This window comes from Pogona vitticeps, chromosome 4 (assembly GCF_051106095.1).
Source record: "Pogona vitticeps strain Pit_001003342236 chromosome 4, PviZW2.1, whole genome shotgun sequence".
NCBI classification, from domain to species: domain Eukaryota; kingdom Metazoa; phylum Chordata; class Lepidosauria; order Squamata; family Agamidae; genus Pogona; species Pogona vitticeps.
In genome coordinates this window covers 168,491,326-168,509,490 of record NC_135786.1, presented here as the reverse complement: position 1 = coordinate 168,509,490, position 18,165 = coordinate 168,491,326, and the positions used below count along the sequence as shown (strand labels likewise).

General features: G+C 40.1%; 1 protein-coding gene and 1 long non-coding RNA gene across 5 annotated transcripts in view; one reads left to right on the top strand and one right to left on the bottom strand.

Annotated features, from left to right (window-relative positions):
* Nucleotides 1-1,814, bottom strand: part of LOC144589239 (uncharacterized) — a 701,357-nt gene extending 699,543 nt beyond the window's left edge. Inside the window, exon 1 of the long non-coding RNA XR_013545263.1 lies at nucleotides 1,690-1,814. This is a non-coding gene — a long non-coding RNA (uncharacterized LOC144589239). The remainder of the gene's footprint in view (nucleotides 1-1,689) is intronic.
* LOC110072908 (putative 2-ketogluconate reductase) lies at nucleotides 149-17,698 on the top strand. Of its 4 annotated transcripts, XM_078393515.1 has the most exons (7): nucleotides 149-4,197; nucleotides 6,860-7,029; nucleotides 9,801-10,185; nucleotides 12,880-13,051; nucleotides 14,438-14,616; nucleotides 16,924-17,020; nucleotides 17,384-17,698. In XM_078393515.1, the coding sequence occupies exons 3-7, from the start codon at nucleotides 9,804-9,806 to the stop codon at nucleotides 17,535-17,537; spliced, it is 984 nt and encodes a 327-aa protein (XP_078249641.1). In that variant the 5' UTR covers nucleotides 149-4,197; nucleotides 6,860-7,029; nucleotides 9,801-9,803; the 3' UTR covers nucleotides 17,538-17,698. The 4 variants fall into 4 exon arrangements, with proteins under 4 accessions (XP_078249641.1, XP_020637304.3, XP_072854802.2 ...); XM_020781645.3 differs by lacking the exon at nucleotides 6,860-7,029; XM_072998701.2 differs by lacking the exons at nucleotides 149-4,197; nucleotides 6,860-7,029 and adding an exon at nucleotides 7,151-7,240.
* The last annotated feature ends 467 nt before the right edge of the window (nucleotides 17,699-18,165 follow it).

The window sequence follows — 18,165 nt, the reverse complement described above, 5'->3', positions numbered from 1 at the left end:
CTTCCATTTTCTTTCCCCTCCTGGGCTCTCAACAGCAGAACTCTCACCTTCCTGGACTTCTTTCATATGCCTCTAAAGCACCCTCTGGTACTCACCAGCTTCCTTGGCACAAGGTAGGCATCACAGGGTGTGTTGCTGGGCCCATAACCCCTTGTTAGCTCTAAATTGCGGAAATCAACAGAGGAATCAGTAGAATCAACAGAGGAATGTCCAGTCCAGGCGGTCCAAATAAATCACACACACGCAGGCAGCATCTCCCAACACCAATCGTGGATTTACAGGATATATACAGAAGTGCAGTCTGGCAGCATAACAGGATAGCATTCATCACAGAGCAGGAAGATACATCTACTGTACAGTTTCATACATATATACATATACACATCTGCCTGTGGCCAATCACATTGGGTATTGTATCATGCATGAGTCAGCATTCATGAGTCATCATGACTCAGCATTATTACACACCTGTTCATCATGGCTGCTCATTAATACACCTTGTTCTGCTCAGGCCTGGAAATTATCCTTGGCAGTTTCTCTCTTTGATATTCTAACAAATATTTATGTAATAATAGCAAGAAATTATTAATCTGATCCTAAGATTCATTATAACACCCCAACATATGTATTATCCAAACCTAAGTGACAGCAGCCTAAGATTTGAACATAGCATTAAGGACACACCATTATTTGAGCTGCAAGGAGGTGAGTACTACAGTTTATAATAACAACTATCATATGCCATCAAGTCAATTCTGACAGCAACCCTTTCCAGGGTTTTCTAGGTAGAGAGTACTCAAAAGTGATTTACCATTCTCTTCTTCTGGGGGCATGCTGGGGATTGCAGTTTACCCAAGGCCACACAGGCTGGCTTTTCTGGGATGCACAGTGGAAAACTGAACTCCCAATTTCGGGTTCCACATCCAGATACCTAAACTGCTGATCTATCCAGGCACTTGCACTGTTTACAGCCTGATTCAAATAAACAACCATAGAAGATTCCATCATGTCCAGTCGAGCTGTTCCCAGACAAGATGGGTATAGGAGTGCTACCTTCTTTTCCATTTATATCAGAGTACATTTGTGGTGTTTTTGTCACAAGCAAAACACAAGTGGAACATACTAGAAACACAGGGGTCCTGTAGTAGACAACATAATACTACTACTTCCAGCTCTCCAAAGTTATACTTTGTCTTACACACACAGTCTTCCAATCTGGTTGCTCCCTGTTTTCTCTCCCTCTGCCGGGGTCCAAATTTCAACCCAATTCTGACCAATGTCATATTCAAAGTGTAACAAATGTTGAACTGTAAAAAGGAATACATTCCTCTTGATCCTGGGTCACCCATTAGTTTTTCAGGAAATATACAGAGAAGCCAGTAATCATTCATATTATGCAAAGCAAAAATGTTTATACTGTTTCTACCAATCTAGCAATATACTGTTGTATATAAAGTCGAATCCATAGTTTGTATATAATTTATAGGCAAAAATAAAATAGCTGAATCTGCTTTATTCAGTCTTTATTGGCTCTTTTAAATTTAAACTTACGCTCACACTCTTAATAGTTCTAAAACAAAAATCATAACTCTTCCAGTCTCACTTGTGATTTCAAGGCTGCAATCCTGTATAAGCATTCTGGGGTAAAAGTAAGTCCCAGTGAACAGTGAAGCGAACATTTGACTAAACATGTACAGTGGGGTCTTGACTTGAGAACTTAATCCGTATTGGAAGGCGGTTCTCAAGTCAAAAAGTCTGTAAGTCAAGTCTCCATTGACCTACAGTGCATTGAAAACCAATTAATCCCGTAACAGGCCGTTTTTGTTCCATTTTGGTTTTTTTCTGGTCTGTAAGTCAAATCTCAGTCTGCAAGTCAAACCTAAATTTTGCGGCCAGAGAAGTCAGTATCTCAAAAAGTCTGTAAGTCAAGCCATCTGTAAGTCAAGGGTCCACTGTATTAAATTGTACCATGAGCCTGCCATTCTAAATTCTGAGGGATTTACTTGCCAGTGGCCATACATGCATGTGCTATAAAGTTTTATAGCTTGCTTACATCTGCCAAAATTAATGTGACTGGATTCAAATAATTCCTTTTACCTAATTGTGATTGGGTTTGTTAAAAACTTGGGACAGTTCCTCCTTTTTGGCAGGAAATGACGAATGAGTCTCTTTGTGAACTTTAACAGATTTATTTAATTTAACATTGGGTGGATCTACTATAACCTATCAGTTCAAAACAACTAAGATCTGGCAACTATTCAAAATGTGAAGATGAAGCTCCGTCTGTAAATTGACAAGGTTCATTGAGGGGCTGGCCTAAAATGTTCCTGATCTGTGGGCTTCCTCAAGGGAGCATTCTGAATCACACATATTGTCCCACAGCAAGGGTGTCTGGCCCAATCTCCCTCCGGTGCTGGGTGGTTGAAGGAAGGATCCAGCCAAATCACCTTCCTCAAGTGACCTTGTCCTTGCAGGAAGACCACTACTGTCCATTCTAGGGTTTCTTCTGACGTCTTTATATTTATCTGGGTCAGGTAGCAGCCGTCCTACCTTCACATTAGGGAAATCTTCCAACAACCCACACATTCTCTCATATTCCCCTTTTTCCTTCTCTGAGGAAATTCAAAACCACAGGTTCTCTGAGGTAAATTTTAATAGGCAAAACTGGGACAACCATAAGAAACCCTTTAATAAAAATTATCTCAGCAAAACAACAGGAAAAGAAGGCCAGGGTAGTACTTCACCTAAATTAGCATGGCCTAGTTCTCAGACCCAAATGAACCCTGAGGAAAACTTAAAGTTGAACAGATCTCCTCAGAATGAGAGATGGTCTTACAAATGTTACAACTGTGAAGAGTTCGGTCATTTACAATTCAATTGTATGAAAACTAAACTTAGAAATGAGAAGGATGATGGTTAGCCCAAGAAGATTTACTGTTTAAAACCAGCTGAAGCCACTGAGAAAAGCAGTAACCAATGTTCTGTCTCCATGGCAACTGGCACAATAGAAAATTCTGATCTGTAACTAGCTGAGGTCATTCATTGTTTTCTAGTAAAGGCAGAAGATATTTTAGTTCATAAACCTGGTGAGAGGATTCTTATTAATGAAAAGTCTTATGTAGGAGTTGTTGATACTTGTTCTAACATAATAATCCTGTGTCATCCTGATGTTATTCCTAAATAACAAATTATCCCAAACCAGACTGTTACCATCAAGGGAATAAGTTCTACTCCAGTGATTTTACCCATGCCTAAAGTGAAAATGAACTATAGAGATTGGATCGGAAATTGGGATGTCGCAACATCTGAAGAACATCTGTGATTATTATTAATTTTTCTACACTTCAATAAATAAGTTTTGTTTGCATTTACCAGACAAGTGTTTGGACAAATGTCTTTTATATAGTGGGTAGAGGTAATCCACTGGTGGCAGTGAGGGAAACAAAGACTGGAACCTTTCTGAGGGCACAAAAAGTAGGTGCGTCATAGAGGTGAACGTCACAGCTATCTCAAATGCAAGATCTTTAACACCCTCATCTATGGTATCTCTAAGCATAGCACACCTGTGGTCAATAGATAATCTAATAAAGAGTTAGCTATAAGATGTTTTTCACTTTCTTCTTCACTCCTAGGTGAGAAAAATTGTGGGATCATAGTCTGAATTTTTAAACTTTCTGTTTCTCAGGTAGTATTTCAACCAGAGACTCCATTTTTTGCCTTTTAAGAACCATTTCTTCACTTGCTATCCAATCCTATTTGTCCCTTTTACTATTATCAACCATTAATGGCCGTGCCTTATGTAGCTGAAGCAAACAAGAGCAAGGAAACAGTGCAGCTCAAACATCCACAGGTATAGACAAGCCTCTTATTTCTTCTCCACAAACGCAGGCAGCCTTGCCTAATATAGATGGCTTGCAGCCACTGAATTCCAGAGGTGTAGCCAAGCCTTTCCTCATTTCTTTGCAGACTCTCTTTTAGTAGCCTCAGCCTCCAGCAACCTCACTCTGCAGTGTCCTCAGTTTTCTGTGGCCAACAACAGCTCCAATTAACTCTTGGTAGAAATGAGAGTGAGGAAGAAAGGAAGGAGTAGCAATAAACGGAGGCAATTGCACCAGCTTTCCTGGAAGCAAGAGGGCCTGGCCCTAGGAAGAGAGAGAAAGAGAGCACAGAAGATCTGCCAGCCCCCTTATAGGAACAGTGAGTATATGTGTATCTTCCATACCTCCAAGAATTTTTGAACAGAACATCATTGTTATATTTCAGTTAGGAAAGAATGTGAAGAACTGGTTGGTTATGCCTGCTGTTCTCCTCAGATGGAAAACTTGCTCCAACAGTCTGTGATGATCATTGTAAATTTGATGCCTTGGACATACAAACTGACTGGGAAAGAAAAACTGACGTTGATGAACCTCACTTGCTATTCTCATAAATATCTCTAGGATGTGATATAAATATTTACTTTTAAACATTAATTTGAATTACTAATACTCTGTTTCCCCAAAAATAATACCTAACCTGAAAATAAGCACCAGTCTGGTTTTTCAGGATGCTCATAATGTAAGCCCTACCTCAAAAATAAGCCCTAGTTAAGTGAAGCCCCGCCCTCCACCATTGTGCATCAACCAGAAGATGACATGGCTGTAAAATAAAGCATCCCCTGAAAATAAGCCCTAATGCATTTTTTGGAGCAAAAATTAATATAAGACCCTGTCTTATTTTGGGGGAAACATGGTAGGTTTTACGTTTCAAAGAACTGTCATAAGCTTATCAAGACAATAGGCTCAGAAATTTTATTTTAAAAACTAGTAGATAAGATACAGGTTAGTAACTGATATATCCAATTATATATTAACTATTTGTTGTGCTTGATAGGATTAGTAGAAGCTGCCAGACTGCCAGGTCAAAGGTAAACCTGGACATTCTAGGTAGTAACATTTATTGACTTGTGTGGCTAAACATTAACTGTTTCCTGCCTACCTGCCAATAAATGCATAAGCTATATCTCCATAATAGGCAACTATTTGAATACTGCCTGCTATATGGTAATTTTAAATGAACTTCTTCTGTTCCAACTTTATTATTCTGTGATTGACAAGAAAGAATATTAAGATTTTATAACTGTGCCAAGAGGCATACTCCTTTTGTCTCTGGCCCAGTATACCTTTTAACGGTAAAATAAACTGTTTCAGTTTGCCTTTCCTCACTCACTTTGTTTATCTGTCTCTGCTCTTTACTGTGAGAATGAACCTCCGGTGTTAATTTGCTGCAACAGAAGAGAAGGAGTGAAAGGGCATTTGGATGCCACTTTGCCAAAATTGGTTAAGGGAGCTAAACAGGTTTTTAGAATTGCTGCACTGCGGCTTTATCCTGTGGCTGATCATCCTCGCGCTAGCTGCCTCTCCCAGTCACTAGCTGCTGCAGCTGTGGTATTTTAAATATTTTAATTTTAAGTAATTATTGCAACCTGGCATAACTCTAGTACAGAATGACAGAGAAAAAATTAAAACAGAAGTTTCTGGGCAGCTGAACACATGTGCATGGAAACAGACAGGCAGAGAGAGAGAGAGCGAGCGTTGAAACTCACCAGAGACATTTTGACTAGATCAGCACTTCTAGGCTTGTGAAGGAAGCACACCCACTCATATAGCACGGAAGGCACACCAGTTGACTGGCAAACCCCACAGACACAGTTTATGCCAACAGAAGCGTTCCTATATACCAAAATCATTCAAAACACATAAATAGTTATTGTGAGAATATAATGAAGGGAAAGCACTAGAGGTGCATATTTTCATTTTTGGACTAAAACTCCCAGTATTCCCCAGGTACAGTGGGGTCTTGACTTAAGAACGGCCCGAGTTAAGAACATTTTGACTTAAGAACCGCTCTCATAGGAAAATATTGACTTGACTTAAGTACTTAGATTTGAGTTACGAACTGAAAAAAACCCACGTGGGAGGCAGGGAAAGTGTAAAATTTGAACTTTCGGTTAACTGTTGGCCAGTGAAAAGGGTGCCTGTCAGCTTCCTCACTCCTCCCAGCATTTAGAGAGTGGATTGGGAGACAGTCTTCGGACTGCCTGGTCCTGGACTGCCTGGACTGTATTTTCCCTGCCTTCCCTAAACCTTTCTTGACCTAAGAAAAAAAGAAACAAAATATCCCCCTCTAGTGGTCGAAGGCAGAATAGCAGCTTCCCATTTTTTCTATGGACGGAAAAGAGCAGATACGGATCAAATGGTTTTCAATGCATTCCTCTGGGAAATGCAGATTTGACCTGAGAACTTTTTGACTTGAGAAACGCCTTCCAATACGGATTAAGTTCTCAAGTCAAGACCCCACTGTAGTATGGTCACTATGCTACCTGGGGAATTCTGGGAGTTGCAGTTCAAAAATTAAAATATGCACAGTCTTAGGGATACTGCTGCAAACTGGAAGCTAAAGTAACTCAAAAAGCAAAAAAGAAAAAGTACAATTTCTAGAGAGGGTACAGTTGCAATGTATTTGGCCTAAATCTAATTGCTAGTTCCAATTTAAGCAGACTCTCCAAGTCAATGAGAATTACATATGTTAACCTACCATTTAACATTGATGGGGGTATTTGTGCACGGCTACTCTATTTGGGATGAGCAATTCTAGGTAGGCTTCTGTCTTTTTGTCTTAAGGAAGAGCAATTTACTAGAGCTGCTTGCTAGCAATATCTAATTTCCAGCCTTGCTAAAGATCACCTCACACAGGAATGCTGCTCTTCCTTACATACCTAACTACAGTACTGTACTATTTAATCAGTACCAGTTCAACCTAGATTTCTCCTTGCAGTAGAAGTCGTCCGCTGTTTTAACTTCACAGTTTCACCGTTTAGGAACAAAGTCCTCCCTGCTGACTTCTTCCTGTGCCTTAAAAAGTGTGGGATTTAAGCACCCTTAAACATTGATTAAATAGCATTTTCAAGAGTCACAGCTCTACTACAGACCATCCTGTCAGAATCCAGGCCCAGACTCATTACTTTCTGCAGCAGGCTGCTAAAAAGAGGTACAGTATTTTGTATTCCTTTAATAGAGGGAGGGGAAGCTAAGAAGGAGGTATTGTGCCATCATTCAGCAAACCTGTACTTTGTACCAGTTAGGTTAGCCAATTATTGCATATCATTAAGAAAAAGCCAAAGTGAATGTTAGCATTTGTTTCCCTTATTTGTCTTCCTTTTTGTTTCTTTTCCTGCTTATCGCTGAAAGAATGTCTGGAGGTAAAAGAATTACTAGAAAACTAACAACCCTTGTTGTGAGAATTCTTAACACAGGAGTCCCTTCCTCAACTAGGGATGTAACTTCCCAGTTAAGAGTGTGTTTTAGACCTGGAGTCCTTATTTGTTGTTTGTTCAGATAAGTGGTGAATTCCAACCAATAAGATTGGATTATGTAAGTTTAGAATGGAAGTGCAATACAGTGGTGCCTCAGCTTACGAATGTCCTGACATAATGACCATTTCAAGTTACGACCAGCTCCGGCCACAAAATTTTGCTTCGACTTGCAGCCAGAGCTTCTAGTTACAACTTGAAAAAGGCAGGGAATTCAAATTGCTAACCGTTGGTGGTGAAGAGGCTGCTTCTCTGTACAGTAGCTCTTTCACCCCATTGATTAGAGTGACTGTGATCAGAAGAGACTTCGGACTGCCTGGTAAGGTAAAGTGCTGCTTTCTAAAAACTGTTCTGGGTGGGTTTTGCAGCGTGGTTTTGGGCTGGGTGGTGGGACTATGTTTCTATGCCATGATGGGTCTTGCAGGGTTTGTTTGTTTTTTGTATTTTTTCCCATTGCTAATGGGTCTTCCTGGGTTTGTTTGCTTTTTGGTGGTTCCCCCTCCCCATTTCCGATGGGTCTTGCGGGGTTTGTTCGTGTTTTTTGGGTTTTTTCTCCCCATTTCTGAAGGGTCTTACACTATTTGTTTGCTTCCTGCTTTGCTTTTTTCAATTTCTGATGGGTCTTGCCCGGTTTGTTTGCTTTCTGCTTTGCTTTTTGTGTATTTCCAAAGGGTCTTGCATGGTTTGTTTGCTTTTCTCCCCCCCCCCTTCAGCCGGAACAGATTAATCATGTTTCCAAAGGGTATTGCAGTGTTGTTGCTGTTTGGTGATTTTTTTCTTTGGCCGGAAAGGATTAATTGCATTTCAATGCATTCCTGTGGGAAATTGTGCTTCGACTTATGACCATTTCAAGTTGCAGCTGGAGTTCTGGAACCAATTAAGTTCATAAGTCAAGGCACCACTGTATAAGTAATGGAGGGGAAGATCTTTTGGGATTTTTTTAATGAGGGGAGGAACAGATGTTTGCTTTTAGCCTTATTTTTTTAAATTTATTTATTTATTTGAATTGTATCCCGCCCATCTGGTCTATACGACCACTCTAGGCGGCTTATATCTATGTTAGTAGAAATTGTTAAAAGCCATGTGGTCATTACACAATACAAATGCTGGAGTAGGCAATACTTTTATAGACTACTAAAGAAATCATACAATCTGCTAGCTTTCATGGAGCAGGGCCCACTTCATTAGGCTTGCACCAGTGTTTTGTTAGTGACTGGGGAGCAGCTTTACTGAGAAATATATGTACTAGTCACATTTGATGCTGAAGGGAGAGCTAGTAATAGGCTGAGCCCAAGATATGTTGCTATCTGAGGCAGAGCAGCAAACAACCAATGTCACCCACTCAAGGTGCCTCATATTCACAAGAATCTGATATGTGTGTTTTTTTGTTTGTTTGTTTGGTTGGTTGGTTTTTGGCATATAACACAGAAAACCTCACAAATTCTGTATGCCTTCGGGACAGCTGAAGGCATATTGCCACCTGAGCTGGGGAAGCAAATGGAGCCTCCATTTTAGATTTTGTTCTGTGTGGATTCTACAACAAAACATGACTCTGGAGAACTAACATATTCCATCCTGTTGTTATTATTACATGCTGCAAAGCCAACTCTGATTTCTGGTGATCCTATGAATGAGTTACATTGTAAGTGTGGCAAGATATGAATCTCTACCTTTTGGCTCTTAAGGATGTTAACAGGCAAACCTGAGCAGAGCCACTAACAAATCATTGCAGGGTGCAACTTGATACAGTGGGGTCTTGACTTGAGAACTTAATCCGTATTGGAAGGCGGTTCTCAAGTCAAAAAGTTCTCAGGTCAAATCTGCATTTCCCATAGGAATGCATTGAGAACCATTTGATCCATATCTGCTCTTTTCCGTCCATAGAAACTAATGGGAAGCTGCTATTCTGCCTTCGACCACTAGAGGGGGATATTTTCTTTCTTTTTTTCTTAGGTCAAGAAAGGTTCAGGGAAGGCAGGGAAAATACAGTCCAGGCAGTACAGTACCAGGCAGTCCAAAGACTGTCTCCCAATCCACTCTCTAAACACTGGGAGGAGTGAGGAAGCAGACAGGCACCCTTTTCACTGGCCAACAGTTAACTGAAAGTTCAAATTTTGCACTTTCCCTGCCTCCCACGTGGTTTTTTTTCAGTTCTTAACTCAAATCTAAGTATGTAAGTCAAGTCAATATTTTCCTATGAGAGTGGTTCTTAAGTCAAAATGTTCTTAACTCGAGCCGTTCTTAAGTCAAGACCCCACTGTAATTACAGTGAATGAGGCAAAGCTCTAAATCCAACTGTGAATCTCAAAAAGTGTTAGAACCATTGGCAAAAATCCTCCTCCAGAAGGCGAACAGCATAACTTTCAACAAGAAGGAGGAATCTTGCTTTCATATTTGTTTTAAAAACACTTTTTTCTGTACCTATATATATTTCCTTTTTGTCTAATAGACTATGGAAGGAAAAGAGCCGCCATATGTCCTAATCAATGTTATAGGAGGTCCAGATGGAGTATATGAAGACCATGTAGCGTACCTGGAGAAACATCTGAAGATCATCACCATGAAGGAATTTCTTAAAAACAAGCAAGTTCTTAGGCATAAAATCCAAGCTGTATTTGTGTGGTACTATAAACCAGTGGTGGACAAAGAACTCCTACAAAGCTTGCCTAATTTAAAGGTGGTTGTTAACTCTGGTGTAGGAGTGGATCACCTCGACCTAAAACTGATCTTCAGCTTTGGTGTGAAAGTAGCAAACACTCCGTTGGCTGTTTCCAGTCCTACAGCAGACCTGGGAATAGCTTTGATGCTGGCTTCTGCTAGGAGGATTGTAGAAGGTATAATTTACATTATCATTAAACTCTTTATTTTTAAAGGGGGGTTAATAGGTTGTTTATGGATTGCTTATGCAATAGTTAAGTGCTATACGATAATTAGAAAATATAATTCCTTAAATCAGATTTTCAGTTTCAAGACTAGAACAAAAAGCAGCTTTGATAGCATTATTACCCTGTTTCCTTGAAAATAAGACCTAATTTGAAAATAAGCCCTAGTATGATTTATTATGATGCTTGTAATATAAGCCCTACCCCAAAAAATAAGCGCCACTTAAGTGAAACCCCACCTTCCACCATTGTGGAGCAACCAGAAGAAGATGACATGACTGCATTTGAATAAACGTAAATTGTTGAACATGAAAAAAAAATCCCCTGAAAATAAGCCCTAATGCATTTTGGGAGCAAAAATTAATATAAGACCCTGTCTTATTTTCAGGGAAACACAGTACAGTATCTATTGGGTTTTACATGAGCTAGAAGCACTGAATTACACAGACGTAGAATTAGAAGTGATTGCGTGTGAAAAAGACTACCTGCTGTAACATGGACGGCAAGGAAGCTCTGTGGATTGACAGCTGCTGGGCTCACTAGTAAAGACTTCAACAAAGCTGATCTGCATCATTCTAATTATACATGGGGCAGCAAAAAAAAAACCCAACAAACAAAAAAAACAAAACAAAACACCCTTCCAGATTTCACTTAGTTGTTGTTCTGGCGCTAGTGAAGTGGGGTGGGTCACAGTGGGGTCTTTCAATATCATATGCCTTACTGTTTTCAGTCACCACCATGGCTTCGACAGGTATGCACTGTGTGTTTATCACTGAAGCATTTATCAAAAACAACAAATCTGTGACTGCAATACAGAGAGCTTTTCGTATCCACTTCGCGCTTGGTCGAAATGCTGCTGTTTCAGACTGAAAAACCATATTGCTATGGGATGAAAATTTCAGGGCCACAGGTTTGGCATCCAAGCCATGGTGGCGAATGAAAATGGTAAGGCACGTGCTACCAAAAGACCCCACTACGACCCAGCCAGCTTCACTAGAACAATAGCTAAGTGAAATCCGGAATATTTTTTTGCCACGCTCTGTACAATTGTTGCTGTTATGTTCCTTCAAATCACTTCTCAGTTACAGCAACCCTACTAGGGTTTATGAGCAATGTGAAATGTTCAGAGAGTAGTTTGCCGCCAGCAGATTTCCATGGATAAGCAGGGATCGGAACCCAGATTTTCTGAGTCCTAGCCTGACACTCTGCTACATCACACTTGCTTTCATATAATGTTCACAGTGTAGGTACTAATGCACTGAAAGCAGATCGCAAATTCATTTGGTTCTTTCCACTACTGTGCTTAGGATGCATGGAAAGAGGTACTGAAAGGAGGCTGTGACAGACAATGTTCTACTGTTGGAAGACCCACATATTTATATTTACTTCTGGTTTTTTTTTTAATGTTATCACCTTTTGGTTCCAACAAGAGTTCCCAAGCAAAAAATCAGGAAAAAAACTCAATTTAAAAAGGGATCATTCAAAATAAATCAATTGAAACAAAAATCATAGCTAGGAAGTTTACGCTCAGATTCTGGCAGAATAAAAATATCTTGATTCTCCATGTACAAGAAATGGGACTAGTTTAACCTGAGAGGTGGCAACAGGTTCCATAATTGGTCTGCTACATCTGAAACATTCCCAATCAATTGTACCTCTCCTGAAAGAGCTTCCAAAGATTACTTGATCTGACAGATTCTTGTAAACGAAATCAGCTCTGTTAAAAAATCATTTAGAATTTATTAAGCTTCATATCAAGGAGGGAGAATGTGTGATCTTTCCAAATGTCGCTAAACTGCAATTCGCTTCAGTGCAGCTCATGGTGAATGGCCACCTGGGTTGCAGTCCCACAAGAAGCTCTAGAACCTAAATATTTTTGCTGAGTTTTGAATTTTTGTGAAACAAACTCTTAACTACACAGCAGGAATGCAGGGGCTTATATAGCAAAAATAGCTTCAAGTGTTCCCAAAGTAGACCACACCTTATTTTTCATCAACTGGCACTTACAGTCTCAATTACTCACTTGGAGACATTGGTAAGAGAAAAAAAAGGTTTAATTTACTCACAGTTGAACAGATCAAAAATTGCATACTGTACAAAAACTGCTGTTATGTAGCAACAGGTCTCAATAGACATAGAGCCTGCTTCTAGCAGACTACACTAACTGCTGCCAGCAGACTAAAAGAGAGAGAAAAAGACACTTAAGCAGAGGGGTGTGGCTCTTTTTGAAATCAGAGGCAGGGAAGGAGCAATTGGTCAATGCAGGATTGATTGACAGGCATCCCAGTCCAGAAAGGTCCCTCCAAGCCAAACCTACTAAAGGCAACATAGGGGGTTGAAAGAACTCCAACTAAAATAAGGGTAATTTATATTTCAGTACAAGCTATCCTCCTCTGATAACTGCTAAATAACTGCACCGTCTCCAAATACCTCAGATTGTGAAGAGTTTCTAACATGCAAAAGCATACCTTCCAGACGGCTTATGGCATTTCAGAAATTAAAAGAGGGAAGAAGTTCTTTGGATGAATAATTTAACAGCTGCAGTTGGCCACACTGAGATGGGTACTGCCTCTTTCGACCTTTTAGCATGGTTCTTAAAATACTACAAACAATCCCCTTCTCATTTTTCTTTGTTGCCATTTGCAGGTCACCAGATTGCCGTTTCTCCGGATACTAAACATTTTAATGCTGACTGGCTGGGAGAAGAGGTCACGGGTGCAACTCTGGGAATCATTGGAATGGGTGGCATTGGTTATAAGGTAGCCCAGAGAGCCAAAGCTTTTGACATGAAAATTCTTTATCATAACAGGAACCGAAGGTAAGCATATCTCTGATCAGTCCACGAAACTTGGCTTTACTCTGTTTTCTCTCTAGTTTCTCCCAACTTCAGCACTAATCATTTAAATTCCATTGCAACCAGAGAGCCATGGTGAGCAAATGATTATTGCCTTCAATTGATCTGTCAGGATTGGGAAACACAAAAGCTATAGTAGTGGTGAGCAAAGCATGAGTCACTACATGGCACTACCCTGCAGCTCCCATTGGCCTGACCCAGCATAGCCAGTGGTGAGGAACGTTAGGAGTTGCAATCCAATAATGCTTGAAGAGCTACACTCTGCCTGTCCCTGTTGCAGGATATTAGTATGCAAGCCCTTGAGTATTGTTAGGATGGAGAGCATGCAAGAGGAACTTCTGCTATCTCACAGTCATTAGCTCCCATTAAAGAGTGCTTCGTTAGCCAACAAGTTGTTTGTTAGTAGTTTCCCAAACAAAATGCAGGGATGCACATAACTGGCTAGCAACTTTGACCATAACTCATGGTAAGCACCCTAGCTTTCAGAACTAAAGTGAGCTGCTCTGTCACCTGTATCTAAAACGTAAAGTTTGCCTAGCTGAACACACTGGTGGCCTGGCTGAGGTTAGGTTTGTTCATCTCTGTAAAGTACCAGCTGAACCATTCTTCCTTTGCTTTCCTTTTGCAGTCAAGGCAGGGCCAGGGGTTGCAAATAGCTAGTGCTTTGGCTGGGGACCTGAAGGTATCCAAGAACAAGGACGAGTAGGGGATGGAGTCCAGGCTTCTGCCTCCTAGAGGTTTCCCACCCCTGGCTTAAAGGGTAATGCCACTCCTATTGATTGGGCTCAGAAAAGCATTGCGAGGCAGTGAAGACAGTACAAAATATGTCTTAGCACCCCTAGCTCTTGTCAGCAACATTCGGTATTTCCTATTCTTTTCAAAGGCAGTCCTGTAAATTATGGTAATCCAATCTGAGTGTGGCCAAGATGTGTATAATGTTGATTTAGAGATTGTGTGTAATTAGGTTGTAAAATGCCCAGAGAAAGCTTTAGCACTATGGGGCAGTATATAAGTGGAAACAACAACAAAGACACTGGCAAGATCTGACTTCTTCAGGAAAACTGTTCTACCCACTAACAGTACTTACAATTTATCTGTAATAAATTCGATATTCTTAGTCCATATTTAATCTCTCATGGATCCTAGATGAAGTTTCAGGATTTCAGCAGCCTTTCTAGACTCCTGAATTGAGAAGTGAGATTGTTGGACACTATCGGCAAATTGGTGACTTGAACGCCAATTATTGTGATATGACATCTCCCTGTGATTTCTGGTAGATGTTAAACAGCAACTGAGACATGATTCACATTAAATCTTTAACTAAGTAAAAGGCTTTTTCCCCCCTTGAAGAAATGTGGTGGATGAAGAGGCTGTGGGTGCACTTTACTGCCACAAGATGGAAGACTTACTCCGACAGTCTGACTTTGTGATGCTTGTGGTGAACCTGACACCTCAGACGGCCAGACTGATTGGGGAAAAGGAGCTGGGGCTCATGAAACCCACTGCTACACTCATCAACATCTGCAGAGGTAACAATATCAATCAATGCCTCGATACTCAGAGCAATCACGTTTTTTTTTTTCAGCATCATGACAAAAATTTATTTTGTAGCAACAACAAATATCTGGTCAGTAAGATCTGTTTGGAGGGGTGGCCAAGATTTTACAAGCCTGTGAACTAAATCCCTGTGATCCTGATGTACTCAGCCCAGTTGGCCAGTGATATGAACAGGGCCCAACATTTTGGACGAAACCCACCCCGCCCCCAGCTCAGACTACAGATTGCTCCTACAGTTAGGGCACAATCCTGTACTGAAGATTTGCTATCTTAAAGGCCATGAATGAGGAAATAGCTAGATACCATGCCACCAAGGTAAATAAAGCTGGGAGAATGACCCAGTTATATATGAATGAGACACTCTGGTGAGAAAGGAGTGGCTTTGAGGGTTGGGGCTGAGGATGTCTGCTTGGATCTTGCTTAACAAAGGGGACCTATCAGATGAATTAGTGGAAGGTTGATGGATAAGAGATTGATGCTCTGGTTGCCTAAGGTATCTGCTTGGGTACAAAGTTTGGGACACTGAAGATTCAGTGGCATTCTCACAGTATTTTTTAATGTTTCTTTATGCTGTGTTTTCCCCTCCTGAGCTGTCCTGAGTGCCTATGTGTTGGATATGGTAGCTATTTGTCAAGCATGGTAATCCCACCTTAAGTGCTGAACAGACTTGTTCTCCCTATCATATTGGTACTAATTTTGGGGGAAAGATTGTGTTGGTGGTGTTGGCAGAAAGACCTTATGCATACATAGGCACTGCCATATATCTATCTGCATCTCTCTATCTGTCTTTTCATACATCACATTGGGTGTCTCTCTCTCATACACATACAATATGTGATGCCTAGTATGGGTGATGAACTAGGAGTAATGAACTAGGAGTCTGAAGACCAGGGTTCAAATCCCTGCTTCGCCTTGAAAATTCAGTGGAGGGGTAGCACTAGCAAAGCACTCCTTAAATATTTCACTTACATTGAAATCCCTATTAGTGTTACTATGAGTCAGTTCTGACTTGATGGCACAAATATCACACACACAATGATGATGATGATGATGATGCAATTGACCTTTAACAGTAGATATGAAACAAAAGCAGTATATGCTTCAAAGGATACCTGATTGGACCTGTGCGGACATATTGTTTTCACTGAGGAATACAACTATGTTTTCAGTGATATTCCTGTGTTAGATGAATTTTTTCTTTCAGATTATGTTTAGAAACACTTATGCAACACCAATTTGAGATTGATACAAATGCATACATAGACACACAAAGTTACTGTGTGCCTCCCTGGAGAGATATGCCTTTCCAGTTTAAGAAACCAGATAATCTTTTGTGGCATGGTGAACAATATTGAACTGACTTCATTATTCTCCCAATTAAAATATAAGCTGTTTTCTTTGACTGTAGTGTACCTGAGTTACAGTCAAAGAGAAACACACAGCTGGCTATAGAACAGGAGTAAGCAACTTCCTAATGAGTGTGGGATGCACATGCCCACCAGAGGACCTTGGAGAGTTGCACCCCGTCTGTGCTTCCCCAAATATTTTCATTCATTCATCTCCATTTAAAAGCACCTTTCTATGGTCTAGTGGCAAAATTCCGGAGAATAAAATGTGGAATGGGAGAGGCCAGGATGCTGGGGCCTTCCAAACATGGCAAAATTGCCCCCCTCACCCTGAGAAAGCACAAAGTGGTCTTCTTGAGGGGAAAAAATATTTTTAAAAGAATTATGTGGTATTGGAGACTGCATATGGAACAGATTGGATGCCTGCCACCCAATGGAGTCAGTTGGTGAACTTGACAGCCGTTGGGGGTGACCATATTACCTCTAGCAATTGTCCACCATTTTAACATAAGTGGATGAGGACCCCTTTTTAGGAATGGTGGAAGAAGATTGGGGTGGATAGTTTGGGTGGATTCCACCCCCTCTACCAGTGCTACTGTTGGCCACATGTTCCTGCCAACTTTAGGTTTCTTAAACTCACTTTTTGTTCAAAAACAATGCACACCAAGAGTTGGGCTCTCTGTGGTTCTCCTTTAAAACAAGATGTGTTCCCCATGCCCTTCGTTTTAATGTGAAAACACGGGCTTTATATCCACTGCAAAAATTTAATAGCTGTGAAACTGCAGGGTAATCTTAGCTAGGTGGATTAGATCTTGGATACACACATGGTTTGACTGAAATCTTTTTGTAGAAAATTTGAATCATTGTTCTTTAACTGGTAGTTTAAAAGGTCAATGTTTTGGCAAATCTTAAATTATGCTATTGTTAATTTAGGACAAGTGATTGATCAAGATGCATTGGTGAAGGCACTCCAAAATGGAATTATTAAGGCTGCAGCTTTGGATGTGACATACCCTGAGCCATTACCAAGGTATCAAAAATTTTACAACATAATTAAGGCCAAAATACAATTGAGGAAATCCCTGCATTTCATGTATATCGTGCTTGTACTCCTGAAGTTAATTTTGTTTGTATGTATTATCTCATGTGATACACTATGTTAACTTAATGGCAACTACATAAGCAAGATTCAGTCTTAAAGTGCATGATGCACAGAAAATAAATATGCAGTTGTTTTAGCCTAACTACCCATAGCAAAATAGTTAATATGTTTTTAAATTTCAGCATGATGTCAGTTAGTGATCTGCTTCTACTCTCTAATGTAACTCAGAGACAACCAATTATATAAAAGCCTATTAACATCTCATTCCCCTTCATTATTTTTCCCCTTCAGAGATCATGCTTTACTACACTTAAAGAATGTCATTATCACTCCTCACATTGGAAGTGCAACAGCACAAGCCCGCCACCTTATGATGAAAAACATGCTTGAAAGTATCCTGGCTGCCATAAATGGTCTCCCAGTCCCTAATGAACTACATGTGTAACATATTTTGTTTATGTTGCTAATCAAGTGTTTGTTCTTTGAACACTATACTGTACCTGCATCAGATTTTTCATAAGAAATATTGGCTTTGATCTTTCTTTTGATTGGATAATAGAATCTGTACTCACATTTCTTAAATAAAAGTGGGAAATGAATACACAAGATTTTTGGTGTGTTTACTCCATTCTTCAGACTGTTCTATACAGCTTTGTCAAATAGATGGAAAACAAATTTAAGAAATAAAAAGTCCCACTATTTGCTCTTCTTTGTCTCTTTAAAAATAATATTCTTAGACAAGTGTGCCAGAGCTGGGAATTAATATATAAAAATGTTCTGCCAAAATTCTATGGATTATTGCTAGAAGTGTCTGACATTCATGTGGCTAATAATCTGTGGGATATGATGCACTTTCTCAGAAAGCATAATTGGAAATGAAATGCACCCACCTGAGATTCAATTCTTGGTGGAATTTGTTAATAGCATAAAGTTTAGCATGTTCACCTACAGTCAGATGTTCAGCCTTTTATTTGTTAACGGTTTAACTAAAATTGTACTTACCTAAAATAACAGGGGATGTGGTGGCACTGCGGGTTAAACCGCAGAAGCCTCTGTGCTGCAAGATCGGAAGA

Excerpts from the sequence above, each read along its gene's own strand:
- LOC110072908 (XM_072998701.2), top strand. The coding sequence starts at position 7,166 with ATGTTAGCATTTGTTTCCCTTATTTGTCTTCCTTTTTGTTTCTTTTCC. Across the intron at positions 13,052-14,437 it reads TATCATAACAGGAACCGAAG|AAATGTGGTGGATGAAGAGG; the intron begins GTAAGCATATCT and ends CCCCCCTTGAAG. Across the intron at positions 14,617-16,923 it reads ACTCATCAACATCTGCAGAG|GACAAGTGATTGATCAAGAT; the intron begins GTAACAATATCA and ends TTGTTAATTTAG.